Below are 15,528 nucleotides of genomic sequence, written 5' to 3' on the forward strand. Positions count from 1 at the left end.
AGTTGAACGGGACGGAGGAAGAAAATACCTCGGGCAAGTGCACGCTCTTCGAAGCTGCCAGGGACCTATTGCTTCTGATGCGTGACCCCTTTTCTTCTCTGCCTGCACTTGAGTTCTGCACCAAAGCCCACCTAAGTTGAAGCCACGGAGTGCGTTACCACTGGCAGCAAATTGCTCTCAGAGAAAGCAAGAGCTAAGGTGAATAAGTTGTTGTTTGTAGTACCCATGGTAGAATTTGCCTCCGATGTTTCCAGACGAAAAAGAAAACTGTCTTCCCAGTCTTCCCAGATGTACATTTCAATGTACATCTGGGATGTGTGTACATGTACATTTCCAGATGTCGTGTCAAAAACGCACTGCAGGGAGGGCGACTTTCTCTGACGATGATGATGATGATCGTGGAGGAAGTGAAAGAAGAAAAAAACGCTTCCCGTGGGCGGAATCGGCCCTGGGTCCCTCGTGTAATGAAGCCGACGTCTATCCTATTGTGCAATGTCTTCTTTTTCACATGGTATTTATTGCACTACATGTAAATGTATGAAACCATATTTACAACTATGTACACGTGCAAACGAGTTGATTACGTACGCATACAAATGAGTTGATCACAAGCTGAAAAACAAAACTAAACACAATGAACAATTAGGTAGACTTAGTATAAAACGGAGCAACATTTAAGAACTAGTATGGAGACGATACCAATCAGTGCGAGAATCATTTTGGTCATAGACGTCTTTGAGATCAATGATCATATGGCAGAAGTGTGATCTGGAAGAAACGTACCACAGGCTCAGCGTGCCTCGTTTTCCATAAAAAATGCAGAGCGATTAGAAAGAAACAATCATATGGCACATTACCGTCTGCGGGTGATACAAGATACCGTATACCATGCGGAGTCAATTCAAAGTCCTTTGAGTTCTTTGGAGGAGTTCTTTGGAGGACATCCCAAAATAGTATGGCATCCTTACAATTTATGAAGCAGCTAGTGCTCAATAGTTTCCGTTACATCGCACAGACGAGAGTTTACAGAAAGCCCAAAACTGTTCCGGTTGTGCAGCCACGTCTTAACAGTCAAAGTTTCGCTGTGCAGTTTGAAGAAGAACGTTTTTGTTGAGGGAGAAAGCAGCGACATTTTACGGAAACGTAAGAGCACATCTTGTCCACCCAAGTTGGAATAAACAGTTCTATACAGTGGCGCTGGGAAAAGCATGGCAATTAAGTCTTTGTAGAGATTAACACGAAACACAATGAACATATAATATGGGGAAAAACGAACCATTTCGATACGGTCACAGAAGTTGAGATTTGAAGAGGTGTGCATGGCCGTGCAGAATTGGAAAAATCGTGCACCTCTTCGTCTAAGGACACTGATGGTTGAAAGTGAAACTTTCTTCGTGTGAACTCAAATTACGAAGGGCCAAAGTCAAAGCCGCTGCGACCAAAAGTCCCAACTGCGTGCGAGTCAAAGCTCAACGAGTCGAAGTCCAAACTCGACCGACAACCAAGGAATCCCTCACGAGAAAGCTTCGTGTTCAACCATCCTTCCATTGTAAGAGGGGGGGGGAGCCTGTCATACAAGCAGCTGAGTAAGCACCTCTGTCTTCCTATGTTTTTTTTTTTTTTTTTTTTCTCTGTCGAGTATTGCGCATTGCATACAGAAAGCGAATGCTATCAAGAACAGAACACTTCCAACTTAAAGAAATGCAGAACAAATATAGAATTTTTCGAGCGGAAATTTTAGCCTGTCCTTTTTCGGTCTCACTATCACTTTTGTGAAATGGAAAGCCCTGTTTTAAATTATATATAATAAGTTTGCACCACTTTGATAGTTTAATGCGTCTTGTATAGAAATCTAATAAATAAACAATCCGATGTCAGTGGAAGTCATGGCGGCGGCAAGAACTCACGCTTACTTAATTTTTCTTTCCAATTCTGCTAAATTAGAACAACAACAACAAAAGGCCCGAAGCTGCAGTATGCGCGTGCGATAAGACACCGGGAAAGCCGGCGGTCCAGCGCCAGTGTAAACGTGAGCGTATACAAGTGAACAGAGAGAGAGAAAGAACTTTATTACGAGCATCGTAATGTAGGGTTGGGCCCTCAGTTCAGGGCTCTATTTGAGACTCCCGCTGCAACGGCCCTTTCCACCGGCCCAAGCTGGGAGTCGGGACCGAGGCTGGACAGCTCCTTCTCCCACTGCTCACGGGAAGGGTGCGCGACTCTAGGAATCTTGGGGTTTGCCGAACACTCCCATACCATGCCGTACAGGGCTCCCGGGGAAGCGCACAATTTGCACAGCTGGGAATACTGCGTATACCATTAAGCAAGTGGAGTTTGGCCGGGTGAGGAAAGGTATGTCTTTGGAGGAGCCCGAGGCAGTGCTCCTGCCCCTTGGTTAGAGATTCGTGGAGATGTGTGTGTGTGTGTGTGAGGGGGGGGGGGGGAGAGAGAGAATAGGTCATTCTTTGGTACTCACAGTACATTGATATTTCTTGATAGATAAGAAAAGGATGCGCATGCCTCTATCCAAGACTCTCGGGACGCCTGGTGGGAGAGATCTGTTGCCCTGGAGGATCGAATGGGCTGGTGCCTAAGCAATCATTAATTTTATTGCGGGTGGCTTCTGCAGCAGGATGCCCACAGCCGTCTTGTAAATTCTACAACAAACCAAGTTTCGACAAGCCTGTTGCGAGTTCTTTATAACGGTATGCGCGTTTGTCTGGGAGGTGGCCAGAGCATTGGTCCAAAATGTTCACAACAGCAGCAGCTCCAACAGACGCTAAATAACCTCTTCACACGCTACTCCAAGACTCCCACCTTCCGGACTCGCCGTGCGAGAGTCGCACCCCTAACCAATGCTGCGCTTTTTTGCCTGTCCTTGCATGGTTGCGGGGCCCCTACCTCTCACAAAAGAATATACCTCGTATCTGCCGCTTCGCTGAAAATGTCATCGAACGACGACGGTCTTCTGCCGCCCCCGCCACGAAACTCATGCTGCTCACCTCCTGTCTCGGTTCTTCTATGATAAACGCCATAGAGATTTGCTGCATTCAATTCAAATTTTCCCTCATTCGCAGTGATGGCACCCCGTTTGTTTGGACTCCTTGTTACTGCTGGGTTGGCGCTCGAGCCACGAGCACGAGGGTCGGGCGTGAGACCTTTTTGTATTTGGTGCTTAAAATATTGTTTTAACGCGTTTTTTCTTTGACATCGCAAAAATTACGCCAAAGTATATTTTTAATTTAAAAAACTGCTAGTATACCTTAAGTATTTATGTTTTGCCTCAAATATGCGTAATGTTTTCTTTTTGCTGAACAATGTTGACAAGTATGGAGTACGCTACCAGATTTAGTAGTTTGGAAATGTTTTGCCCGAGTCTCATTGATGAATTCGAACTTTCGGCTGAGGAGCCGGATCGAGGGAACGACAGACAGACCGACCAAAATTTTCGCGTTTAAGTAGCCCAAGAAATTCAGCCGTCTTTAATATTCGTGAGGCGTTCCACTCTGTGGAGGTATAGATGACCAGCGAGGCTGGAGTCCGTTCTATCCGCGACCTCGATTTATTTATTGTTTGTGAGGTTTAACGCGCCGACGCTACACAGGCGATGGGGCACGCCGTAGTGGAGGGCTTCGGATTAATATTGACCACCTGAGGATCGTTAACGTGCACCTAAATCTCGAACACACGTGCGTTTTCGCTTTTCGCCCCCATCAGAAAGCGGCCTCCGTGGCCGGGAATCGAACCCGCGTCCTTGGGCTCAGCAGCACAATGCCATAGCCCCTGAGCAACCGCGGCGGGTATGCGCGGCCTCACCGTTACGAAGACAGAAGAGAACTTAAATTCAAGATGGAGAACGGCAACTTGTCTTGTTGTCGGGACCATGGCACCGCCGCCCCGAAGAGCCGGAGAATCTGGACACGCATGCGCTTGAACGCCGTCAAAGAGAGGGCAGCGCAAACGTCGACAGTGATGAGAAGTATAAGCTCAAGGACCAAATAAACTTTGATGGGGGCGCGGGCTGTTATAGCACACATAGTGGAACGTTCGTTTTCGAACGCCTCGCGCTGTGGAGTGCCTCGTGCTACAAGGACAAGTATACAGCCTCAGGAAGTTTTTTTTTTTCTTCTTTTTTTTTCGCACATGGGAAATCTACAGAACCCCCGGCCCGTAAAGCTTCGCTTTAGTAAAATGAAAAGACACTGCGCACGCGCACCATAAAAGCAACCGAATTTAACCAACGATTTTGCATAAAGCGCAAGCAGCGAAAGGGAGAGGAAAAGAAGCGGAGTAACTAAAACGTACCAAAATAAAATAAAAATCCGGCACAGTTGTGAGCATGCGGACAAGACGACGGCGCCCTTCAAAGACGATAGCGGCTTTATTGAGGCTCTTGGAATCCACCGTCAGTCATTTGACCGAACATGAAGTCGTGGAAGATGAAACTTTATACGAGCCGGGCGCTTACCATGAGCGTATTGTGAAGACCTAGCGGCACCATTCGGTGTCACTTATTATTTTTCCACCGAAGTTCCAACACATACAGCAGCAACAATCTAAAAAAACCACAGCAGCCTACAAAACCACCTCCGCAGAGCGTTCACAAATTTCCGCGAAAGCATACAGTCGCACAACCTCGACGTCAAGCGCTGTGTCGTACTTCTCAAGCGCTGTAAAGATAAATTACATTCATGCATGAGTTACTTTAGGTGCAATGGGTCACTTTCTTGTTCAGTACTTACAAATGGAGTTTTTTTGTATTTTTTACAGGTAACTTCAGAAACTCCATAACTACTTGCTGAAACATTGGCTAAAATTCCCTGTTATGTCTCATTAGTAACTTTCTTTGCTGCTGGAAACTGTAGGCTATGGCAGTAATACCAAAGCGAAAATATAATGTCAGAGTTTTGCGTTTTCGTATTTATTCTGGGTAAATACGCACTGTGTTATTTGGAGTCCTCCAGCTCCCACCCCTTCCGCCTTGAATGAAGATTTTCGGAGCATAGTCGTTTCGTGATAGGCAAGATTCAGAGTTTTCCTGGAGCTATTTGTTTTGTATACCAATATTTAACAAATAGTATTTTAACGTATAAGCATGCAATAGGCACTCGTAGCGGCACGCGTCGCGACGGCACGCGTGAGAAACTTGTCAGTGACAAGTTTCAGAAACACATACAAGACAATTCCCCAACGTTTCCGTCGGCGAAGGCGACGTGAACTTTTCGACGTTCCCACTGCATGCGCGCAGGAAAAGACGCAGGTGCATGCGACGCTCGAAGTTAGAGGAAGCAGGGCGTATGCATGTGATGCCACGTCGAAAAGCAACCCCGTTTAGCGGATATCTCACAAGCCATGCTGGCTGTGGATTAAGCATCGTTTCATTTCCCGGCGGAAGATGAGAAAGCGTTCATCGGCAGTGTTGCAGGAGACATCTATCTGTTAATCTGCTGCCCTCATCCGCTGTTGGCGTTGCCGGCCTGCGGCTGAATCCTCCCAACACGGCGCGGGGTCCTTGATATTGACCGCTGTTATGCTAGCACTCTTCGGGCGTATACTGACCCCCCTTGTATACTTTGCTTTCACTTATTCTGGTTAAAATAATATAACGCCCAATTGTATTTGTTCCTCCTTTTGTATAGTTTCTTGTTATTTTGGGCATTTTTTTCTGTTTGCTAGTTTTCTTATTTACTGTAGTTTGTCGCCTTCAACTAGCGACCTAGAGCCATCGTTCCGATTCTCCTTTATTCTCGTCTGCGTGTTCACTGTGCGGGCGAAAATATTTATTCCTTCAACCATGGCCCGGCCTTGCAGCAGATCTGAAAGGCCATTGGCCCGCACGTGATACCGATGGTGCCGCGCTTCCAGAGATGCTCACAAAAATAAAATTTCCTGAAAGGGAAAGGGAAAGTCTATTTGCCTTCTTGTGAACGAAAAGCGAAAGCAGAGTCAAAAGGCCGACGAGCCTGACGAGAGCTCTGCTCCCATGCCGTACAATCTGGCAGTTAGCGCCACACAATTATGCAAACTCTACACCTTTAGAGTACGTGGGCAATGCAAAGATGCTTTCCAAGGGACGTGTCTACTTTACATCAAACAAAACAGTGATAAATCATAAGCCGCAAGAGAAAGGTACAGTTGTTCATTGTAAAAGTCAATTGCACGCAGATCACAATCGAGTATATATTTGTTTGTCTTCTTTTTGATGAGTTGCGCGCCCAATCCAAATTTCACATCAACCCTGTTCAGACTTGCTGGTATTTAATACTCTAAATTCCGTTTCATGTAATTTGTTCCAGCTCGAGGAACTTGTAGTTTGTTTGAACAAAAATATTATTGAGAAGCAGTTTTATCGACGCTATGCATATAGAGTCGAATAACGTTGATATATTGTAGTAGACTAAAATAATAAACCTGATTTTAATAGTTGACACTGGGAAAATAAGAAAGTTGTAGTAAATATTTTTGGTTCACCATAAAATCTCTCAATAGCTCGTAAGGCCCGTTTCTGAATAACCAGAAGTGTTTGATAATTAGTGGCTGTTGTGTTCCCCCACATAAGGGTGCACTAAGATAGTCTAGAATACAAGCAAGCATGTGTATATTATAGTGAAAGTTTTAACCACATTTGACATTTTATAGAAAATATCAACTGCTTTGCTCAGCTCGGTTGAAAGTTTATCGAAATGCGTATTCCAGGGCAGCTTATAGTGAAACCAGGCAACGAAAAGTTGTTGAGGGGTAACCTCGGATAATTGAACGTCACCAAAATAAATGCTCGGCGTACATGAATCTCTCGTGTTTATAGGCTTGAATATCATGTAACATGTTTTGGACAAGTTTAAACTGAAGCGATTTAATTGTGGCCATACTTGATCGTTCTGTATATAGCGTGCAACTGTAATCCCCCCACGTGATGCAACCCACACCGACAGCTGCTTACGCACAGGCTATGAGATTACAACGATTGAACTAACGAGAAGGCTCCCACCCTAACTGTGCTAGGATTGGCGCCCCTATCATCAGCAGGACATGCTCCAGAAAGGAAGAACGTATACCTCAGGGTGGCCGACTGCGGTACGAGTAACCCAGACGAGCAGCGCCGCACTACCAAGTGCAACCTCTGCAGAGGAAACCCCACAGACAAGACGCGAAACAAAGACCCCCCCCCCCCCCCCCCAACCTCTCAGCAGGAATACTCCAGAAGCATTTTATACGCATGAATGGGGGATCAACGCTCCAGCCAAATTCTTCCGCACCATTCTCCCTGCAGCTTGTGGGAAGCTTTGCCCGGACAACTGGTGTTGACCTCCATGCAAAGACACCCTCCTATCCCCCACTCCCCTCCGCTCTGTTTCCCCGACTTGGGCCATCCCCTTTCGTAATAAAGTTCAGTCTCTCCAATTCAGCTTTAAACGGAGAAACTCGCGTGGGCGTGTGTCACGTGTGCCCACGTCGGTATTCACCTGCAGGGTTATCGGAGACCACCGGCATCGCCACGTTTATCAGTCCCCCGCGCGATCGGGTGTTAGGCAGTATGTGTGCGCGATAAGCGCGGGTCTGGAGAGGCAACGGCATTTAGCTCTCTGCGAGCGCTGCTGTTTCCGATTGCGCCGGAGCATACAAGTCACGATGAATTGCACTTGTGCCTCCTGCGCCCCAAAATAGGCAACAAAACTTGCGCATACAAAACCCGCAATCAGCCGGGATTGGTAGCCGAAGGATTGTGAATCCCGCCCCATGAAGCAGAGGCGCCTATGTTCGATACTCCGGACTTTCCAAGAGTTGGAAGAATATTGTTTTTTGCGACGGGATTCCATTGGCGCCCACACGGCGACGTACACGCGGCGATCGGCGATGGACGCACGAGCACTCGCCGAGAAAAAGTGCGCTCGTTAAATGGCTTCAAATGAATGAATGACAAGAGAAAAAATGGCGAAGCACACAGATTGCAGTACTGGGAGCAGACACTCGATCATGGGAGGAGGCACTCGACATTATTATCGAAGGAAGTTATAAGTTGGGAGAATTTATAACTTTCTTCGATAATAATGTCGAATGCCAACTGTCAGCATACACGGGGCATCAGGGTAAGCCGCGTGTGAAATTGTTTCGCTAAACGATGGAAAGGCGAAAAAACAGTTATAGAATCCTACATCTGTGTACGGTTTACCTGCGTCCATGAATCAACTGTAGTCGATAGTTTATCAATGAACCTACCTTCTTTCACCAATCACTGCTTTTCAGTTCAGTAACTCTTCATGCTGGTCAAGTCCAAGGCTACTTGAATGGACAAAAATTATTATTTCTAGAGATGATGCAGCTATCCCATAATTGCGATAGTCCTCCCAGGCTCTGTTTTTTTTTTTTTTTTTTTTGTCATGAGGTTTTTTTTTTTTTTTTTCATTAGGGATCAATACTGTCTAGTCACCAAAACTCATCTCAATACCATTATACCACCCTTCCATGTATGCACTTAATTTAAGACCCGATGGATATGGCTTCGAAAGAGGCAAAAATTTCCACTTTTGCCGAATAAATTTGCACGCTTTAATCCTCAAAGATTTGAGCAGATTTCTGCCAGATGTTCATAATTGAAAATTTACTTTTATTGTTCTTCCATTTAGTAATGGATGGAAGAACCAACACCCTGGCTGTTAATAACAAATTTCGAGGTACAAAAAACACAAATAAATCGTAAACTCAAGTTATGGTGAATATGTGCAAGTAACACTGTTGAGGTTTTTGGTGGGGGCAGCTAGTTAAAGAATGCCCATGTTATGACAAAACATTAGCGAAGCCAGCGCTGATACTTCTGCACTTCTGATCATGCGCGCTTCGTGATCTCGCCTAGCAAAGAAGCGAATAAGGGCGAGCAATCGATGAAACGAGTAGCAAAGCAGGAGCTGGCAAAGAAAAATATGGCCGCACTGGAGGGTTAAAGAGGCCCAGCCAGGTCGCGCAGGGCTGACAGGGCCAAACAGAGTTCTGCTGCTTTGTGCGTTTGTTTACGACGGGAAACGGCGCCGCCGGCGCCACCGCGCGCGACGCCCCGAGGGCCGTGACGGACGGACTGATCGCGCGGGCTGTCATCGAGCGCGCTCGCATAATCCGCCGGCGGCGCGGCGTCCGAGCGGGGCCGGCCCGCTTGGCGCGAGGCCCCGCCTCCGCGGCGCCGCCATTGGCGCGCGCTCTTCGGCGGGCGCGGCCCCCTTGGCGGGCGCCGACAGGGCTGCTTGGGCGGCATGAGTGACCGCGTGCGGTGATGGACTGGCCGCGGGGCAGACAGCAGCAGCGCGACTGAGCCAGAGTGGCGCACACCATGGCGGACGGTGCGGGCCAGCAGCCCGACGAGCCGGCTTCGCCCGCGCTCGAGGCCGGCTCGCCCCTGCGGCCGGCTCGCGGCGGCGACGACGAGGAGCTGCTCGACGTGGTGAGCACGGCCTCGCTGGACGGCGCCGACTTCTCCGAGGACGAAGAGTACTTCCGGCCTATCAAGCGGCTGTGCATGCTCGAGGCACCGGCCAACCCGTCACCCAAGCCGCTCACCTCCTTCTTCATCAAGGACATCCTGAGCCACAAGCCGGCGCGCCGGGCCTCCGGCATCGTGCGGCCCTGGGACCTCGAGTCGGCCAGCCCCGGCCGCCGACGGCCGCGCTCCACGGACGAGGACTCGCGCTCCGAGCGCTCCGAGAGTGACTCGGCTGACAGCCCCGCCGCCGCGCCGCAGCAGCACAGCTCCACGTCGCCGCTGGATGCCCTCTTCGAGATGACCAGCAAGGCCTTCGAGGGGCTCGAGTCGGGAGACCGCGCGGCCGGTGAGTGCTGTGCCGTATGCTTGTCCCGCCTTGCTTGGCCCGGTCACGTGCCGCCGCCGCCAGGGCAGCACGTGGCACGAGCGCCGTCACAGGGCCACGCCCGCGGCCTGAGCGCCTGAAACGCCTCGCACACGGGAAAAACTATTACTACGAGCTTCACTGTGCGTGGCCTGTTCTTGCCAAGTGCGTTGAATTTGTGAGTATTTTGAAGCATGCAGTTCGCCTGCAGCGTCAAAACAATCACACGTTCACTGCACGGTGCGCCCAAGTGCGCAAGTCTCGTTCGTGATGCGTGTTGGCACCATGCACGTGCTGTCAGAAGTGTAGCGGCCCTTCCTTGGACGATTCACAATTGATCACAACGGCAAGCTGGACGCGCGATTTTCTTAATGGCCAGCCTCGAAGTGACTCAAACCATTCCATTAGCGCTGGCCCGGCACAAAGCAAGGGGCACTAAACAAGGCTCCAGGAAGCCTTGTTTATGCGGACAACTGGCTCATCAGCTACCGAGCCGTTTGACAGACCACAAACACGTGCCTGGTGCCCAGCATGCGGAGCAAGACGGGCGCTGAACCAGCGGGCGCTATACCCATGCTTATGCCTTTCTCGCGGACCACGCTGAATAACGTATAATTACCGGTCCTAATACTCGCACGTTCGCAGACGGCACCTCGAGAAACTCCGGTTGAGAACCTGTTTTGAGGGCATGCCTCCCTTTATTTTTACTTTTTTGTATGGGCAAATGCGAAATCATAACTATGCATTGAAGTGATTGAGGTTCAGTCAAACAATGAGGGCCCACTTTTCATTCCCAAGGCAGATGTTTAAAATCATATGACGTTCTCTGCACATATATGCACTGTTTACTAACTGCAAGAAACATAGCAATGCAAATTTGTTTGATTCTAAAAAGTACCTGCTTCGAGACACGTACGAGTTTACGCGTAGTGTATACGATAGACCTCGAGGTGTGGTCAGAAATGAAGAAGAGAGCTGCCAATACAGACGCATACCATGTGGTAAACACATTTGCTGAGATTCATTCAAGGGGTCAGTGACTGACAATCTCCTTGAAACTCATGACAGTGTTTAGACTCTCTGTTTATTCTTTCTTTCTCCCACACACATACCCGGGTGCACACACAGGCAAAAATGTAGAAACTAATTCAAGGAAAAGCTGGCGAAATGCATTCGAGGACGCTTAATTCCCCAAGGCCTAAGCGTGGATAAATTAGCGGGCACTCTTCTGGAGAAACAGCGGTCATGCCATGGCGGGCTGTGTGTGGAGTTGGGAAAGCAGAGGCAGCTGCCGTGTGTACAGAAACGGCGAGTGGATCACGAAATTTCAAGGACAAAAACATGAACAAACAGAATACGCGCTGAACAAAATCATTTATGTTTTTTTCGTAATTCCATTGGTGTATTCGTTCTCAACTCAAATCGGTATAGCACCATGCTTTGGAAGACGATGGTTGATTTACTGGCTGATGGTGCAGCCGTGTTGGAAACGGTGAAGCAAGCATTATTTCAAATTTGTTGAATGTCAGGGCCTCACCATCTTCTTTATTTACCCAATTTCGCGAATGATGCCACACCTATGCGGTTGAGGGATATACGAACTGTCCAGGCGCACGGTAGGGATACACTTTGAAAGCATTAAACGGCAATCGACGAGCGTTTATAACACGCGTCATCCGACCCACAGCCACGGCAGTGAAGCTGCATGGCATTTGTCACGGACTAACCTGACTACGTCAACGAGCAGAGTGCATGTCACAGTAAAATATAGATATCACAAATATAGACAACGAGAAACGCTCGTGTTCCTCGCGATGTTAACCCAGAAACTATATTATATATATATATATATATATATATATATTTGCGACAATGGTTAACTCATGATTAAAAACAAAAAAACAGTGGTTTACTGAAATTTTGACTGGAGGACCAATCTTCATCTGAGACTGGTCCTCCAGTCTCGAAACATCAGTAAACCACTGTTTTTGTTTTTAATCGAGAGTTAACCAACCATTTTCTCAAATATTTCTTCTGGCTCCTCGAGAAGTTTCTTCTACTGCCTATATATATATATATATATATATATATATATATATATATATATATATATATATATATATATATATATATATAGTGAGCACCAATTAAATTTAATTTTATGAGCTTTTGCTTCAGTTCCCTCCTTCCCTTCCTTTCCCTCTGTTTCTCTTACTCTAGCGCTTAGCAACATTAGGAAGGAATTTACAATATGCGTTACAGAGTAATAATCTGGACATTGAAGTTCCCAAAAAACAACGTTAGCCCCGCTTAGACCAAACCGTTGTTAGAGGGATCTACTTGCTGATAAAAAGGGACCTTCGATGTTCACGCTGGAATTTCGTCCGTTTCTATATCGGCATGTGCATACAAACGCAGTATCGAACGCCGCGAAGAAGTTGCATTAATTGTTCGCCACTCCGGCGACTATTTTCCTTTATCGGTAAACGCTTATCGCTCTGCTCGCATGCAGTCATCAACTTCAGCTGCGCTCAACAGCATACTTCTTGAATTTGCGTCGATCCCTTCGGCGGCAAGGCAAGGACGCCATGGTACTCCTGCTAAGGCCTGCAAGGGTAATCCTTGCGTCTTCAAAATTTTTATAATGCGTGGTCTGTATAATACGACGTTTTCCTTGGGAGTTACAACACACAAGCAAGCGTAACAAGTGCTAAACACATTTTCAGCCAAGTCGAGAGGCATCTATTTCTCCTCATCGTTTGATGGGATGGATGCGCAAGTTGCTCCGCCGTCCATGCCTGCCATGCATGGAGTATTTGGGGTTGGGAGGAGGCCCACGATGGGGCTCCGCCTTGTTTTACTGCACATCACCAATTGCTTTAAAAAAAAACCTCGCACGAAGAAGATCTGTTAGGACGAAGTTTCATTTCAAAATCAACAGGCGAAAAGCCACACGAAGGGAGGATGTTTGGGCGTGTTGATTCTTCTCACACAGAAAACATAGCGCAGTTACAACAAAGGATGAGGCGAGGAAGGTACAAGCACTATTCAACTACATGAAAGTGTCCTTCATTACTGCTGCCTCCACAGGATATTCAGCACGTCAACGAACGTACGCAGTTAAAAAATCTGTATGTCCTGAAACAGCCCATGGCGCGGAGCACACGCGTGAATTTCCTCTTCTACATGCCTTGAGGGTCTCCCGCCGCTTTGCTTGCAGTTAAGTGCGACAATTGTATTCAAGCCATGATATTATTAGTGTTAGCACCACGTATGTAATCACTGCAGGAGCGTAACAAAAGCGCGTGGGACATTTTATTCAAGCTCGCGAAAATAAAGTGCATTGACTCGCTCACTCATTTATGTGTTAAAGCAGCGCAAATAACAAGGCTGTTCTAAGTGCCATGCACTCGCACTAGCACGGCACTCGCATTGCTGTTCGGCTTCTGAGAACAAGCTATATCGGTTCAATTAAGTTTTAGTTGGCGGCGAACTTTTGCTTGAGCCTCCCAGAGTTCGTTCAAACTTACGTTTCGCGGTATGCTGGCATCAAACAGCAACTTAATGTGCTCGACATTTGTAACCTTAAAAAAGAGCACGAAATGATTTAGTTCGGTCACGCATATGGGACTTCATCAAACAGAATATTCAACTTTTAAGACGGACGCGGGTTCTATTCCCGGCCGCGGCGGCCGCTTTTCTGGTGGAGGTGCCAAAGCAAAAACTCTCGTGTGTACGAGATTTCGGCGCACGTTAAAGATCCCCATGGTGGTCAAAACTAATCCGGAGCTCTCCGCTACGGCGCGCCTCATCACCTGCGTTGCGTCAGCGCGGTAAACAATCAATCAATAAATCAATCAATCTTTTAAGATGGTTTCGTCTTATTTCACATATTAAAGCGAAGCTTTCTATGTCTCATTTGCACCGTATAGAGTAACAGAAAAAGGCAACGCAGAAAAAAAATATTTCCCCCGGTGGCAATCGAGCCTAGGGTCCTCACGTTATGAAGCTGACGTTTATCCGATTGCGCCGTATTCCGTGGGATTTTGGACTTCGACTCAGATTGCCTGGGAGAAAGTTTCGACTTTTGATCATCTTTCTCTTCCGAAAGGCGCTTTGATTTTTTTAAATGTAAACTCATGTGCGTTATATTAGCTTGATGAATGCGTCATGTAGCAGAACTACCCCAATGGGATACATAAACTATGAGCGCAGAGTAAATTGATTTTCGTGTATGGATCCATATAGTATGGACCTCGCACCTTAAAGGAGCCATGAAGACAAAATGCAAGTTGGGTTTATTAGAAAGGCTGCTTAGTCCCGATAACAATGATGCCAATATCATCGCAATCTTCGAACAAATACCTGAGATATTGAAGAAAAGGTGTGAACCAGTCGCGACCCCCTAGCCATTTTCCCGCAACTTTTCTATGACGTCACGGAACCTTGTTTGTGCGATTGGCGGCCGCCTAACTGACCTGTCGCAACGACACATGACTGGACGTCTGTAATGAGGCCTCTAATTCCATTTGACGGCATCACTTGAATGCTAATGTGCAGTTAACGCACTGAAAATTGTGTTTTATGGTTGGCCCGTATGACGTCATTCTTGCTCATAACACGTCACTGTGGCGCAAAATTTGAAAGTTTTAAATACTTCTTGCTTTTTTTTTCGTTAAAAAAACATCTTTTGTGGCTGTAATGGAGCTGAGTGAGATACTGAATTCTAGTTCTTTCAAATTAAACAAAGTTGTATTTTCTCTTCATGGCTCCTTTAAAAATGCAGCTCTCGGAAGCAATATGGTCGCTTCGTTAGGCAAGGGCCAAGTTTTGTGATAAATTATAATTGGGGCCCCCATAACACAAATTCAAAAATCAAATTTACAATTTCATGCGGCAGAACAGCTGCGCTGCCTATAAGCTGTGCTTTATTTGTGGAGGGCTCCGGATTAACCCGACCATGCACCTGGGTATTCTTAGCGTGCTATAATGCGGGCTACATCCGATTTTAAGCGACGCTGTGTGAAATTTTTTCTTCTGATGAGTTAAATGCCGAAAGCTGTTGCGCGCTTTTGTATAGTGTGAGCGCTGGCGACCACAACTGAACGATACATTTTTTAAAACAAATGCAACGCGCCCTCGTGTATGTCGTATAGCTCGAAGTAAAGATACCTCAGGTGCGGAAAAGTAAGATAAATAACTGCCTAAATTGTCTATGTTCAGCAGGAATTAGAGCAATTTCAATCCATATAAACTATGTGTCACTGTTCGGTTGTCATTAAAACGACTTCTTTTCTCATTCAGTATCCTCAAATGAATTGAGTAGTGTGCGTTCACTTAGATACTTGGCGTTCTGTTGTTTGCATATATATATATATAGACTCTCGATAAACAGAACTTTAATGGACAGAAAAAAATCGTTTCGTTTAACTAGAGTGCCGTTTACTGAGATAGATGTGTCAAAGTGCAAATTTATGTGCGTACACACCCTTAATACCATTTCATGGAACTCTAAGCACTATAAGGTGAATGTAGCTGATAGTTTTTCAGAAAGCAGGAAAACTACAAGAGGTTTAGACAGCATTCACAAAGTTGATTTCCATACATTTCCATATTCTAGCGAAGAAGACGACGAACAATTTCCAAGCGGCTATAGGCTATGTCGGCAGCACCATGATTGGAAGATTGGAGGAAG

The 15,528-nt window shown here is 46.8% G+C and overlaps 1 protein-coding gene across 1 annotated transcript in view; it reads left to right on the top strand.

Moving 5' to 3' along the window:
- The first annotated feature begins 9,280 nt into the window (after positions 1-9,280).
- LOC144155247 (transcription factor LBX2-like) overlaps positions 9,281-15,528 on the top strand; it is an 87,154-nt gene continuing 80,906 nt past the window's right edge. Inside the window, exon 1 of the mRNA XM_077686570.1 lies at positions 9,281-9,815. Coding sequence (XP_077542696.1) covers positions 9,320-9,815 — 496 coding nt within the window. The 5' untranslated portion in view covers positions 9,281-9,319. The remainder of the gene's footprint in view (positions 9,816-15,528) is intronic.

The sequence above is a fragment of the Haemaphysalis longicornis genome, unplaced genomic scaffold (genome assembly GCF_048455015.1).
Source record: "Haemaphysalis longicornis isolate Haplotype H1 unplaced genomic scaffold, Haemaphysalis longicornis Haplotype H1 scaffold_1, whole genome shotgun sequence".
NCBI lineage: Eukaryota > Metazoa > Arthropoda > Arachnida > Ixodida > Ixodidae > Haemaphysalis > Haemaphysalis longicornis.